This window comes from Rosa rugosa, chromosome 2 (genome assembly GCF_958449725.1).
Source record: "Rosa rugosa chromosome 2, drRosRugo1.1, whole genome shotgun sequence".
Classification (NCBI taxonomy): Eukaryota; Viridiplantae; Streptophyta; class Magnoliopsida; order Rosales; family Rosaceae; genus Rosa; species Rosa rugosa.
Window position 1 is genome coordinate 32,919,208 of NC_084821.1, and position 1,212 is coordinate 32,920,419.

At 42.7% G+C, this 1,212-nt stretch overlaps 1 protein-coding gene across 1 annotated transcript; it reads right to left on the reverse strand.

Moving 5' to 3' along the window:
• Window positions 1–494: 494 nt before the first annotated feature.
• Window positions 495–890, reverse strand: LOC133730648 (uncharacterized). Its single transcript, XM_062158200.1, has one exon. It carries the CDS (start codon window positions 888–890, stop codon window positions 495–497), a length of 396 nt encoding a protein of 131 aa, XP_062014184.1.
• Between the last annotated feature and the right edge of the window lie 322 nt (window positions 891–1,212).

The following is a 1,212-nucleotide window of genomic DNA, read 5'->3' on the forward strand; positions in this document are numbered from 1 at the left end:
CATCGATCCGCCCACCGGATCAGCGTTAAGAAAGGTTCAGCTACCGTCGAACTTTTAGACATTAACACTCTCTAATTTGAGCTTATTAGACTTGGGCATTTCGGTTTCTACCACATGGGTCTTTTCCATGTCCTCCTCAACCCCTTGGGCCATTTCCTGGGTGGTCACGGTCATAGGGCCATTTCTGGGCCCATTTCTCCTTCCATGTCTCAGATGTTCAAACCTTTTTCCCCTTCCACGGCCCGGTTCCTCCTAGCACGGTTATTTTCGTGATGGGCAATAGCATTTGCTTCAGTCAAAGGAACTGCTTTGGTACCGGTGGGCCTTGCTTGATCATTCCTCAAAAGTAGGTCGTTGTTCTTTTCAGCGAGCAACAGGATGGTGGCCAATTATGAGAATCTAGCAAAGTTTCTCTCCCTGTATTGTGGTTGCAGGACCATAAAGGAAGGAGGAAAGGTAGAGAAAGTTTTCTCCAATAGACTAGCTTCTGTGAGCTATTCTCTACAGAATTTTAGGAGTGACTGAATCAGACAGATTTCAGAGTTATACTCATTGACAGTCTTGAAATCTTGGAAACGTATGTTCTGCCAGTCGTGCCTTACTTCCGGCAAGTAGATGTCCCTCTGATGGTTGAATCGCTCTTCTAGAGCGACCCAAAGAGACCGTGGGTCCTCTTCAGCTAAATATTCCACCTTGAGTGCTTTCTCCATATGCTTCCTGATGAAAATCATAACCCTTGCCTTCATATCTTCAGGGGTGATGTTGTTAGCAATAATCGTTGATCTCATCTTATTTGCTGTCAGATGAAGCTTGACATCCTGGGTCCACTTGAGGTAGTTCATTCCGGAAACTTCCAAAGCAACAAATTCAACATTGTTGAGATTTGACATTCTCTACAAGGATTTAAAGGGCAATAGTTAGTGCTATGGGTAATAACTTCCATAAGCAATCAATAAGAACTTCAGGTTCTATAACATGGTATGAAAAATAGGATTAAACATGTATGGTGAATTTGTGAAGGAAACTTAAAGTTCCTTATATGGCATTATCGAAATTACAGGTTCGATACACATGAAATGTTATTACTCAACCCTTTCAATAACTCCAATTAAACACGACCAGGTAATAGTATGAGGTTTAGGTAGAGCGAGGCTCACTTGAGTACACAGCCTTAGTGGATCTTACCTAGACATCGCATCCAATTGGATGAGC

What these genes read in the sequence shown, in the direction of transcription:
- LOC133730648 (XM_062158200.1), bottom strand. Translation starts at nt 890, where the DNA reads ATGTCAAATCTCAACAATGTTGAATTTGTTGCTTTGGAAGTTTCCGGA.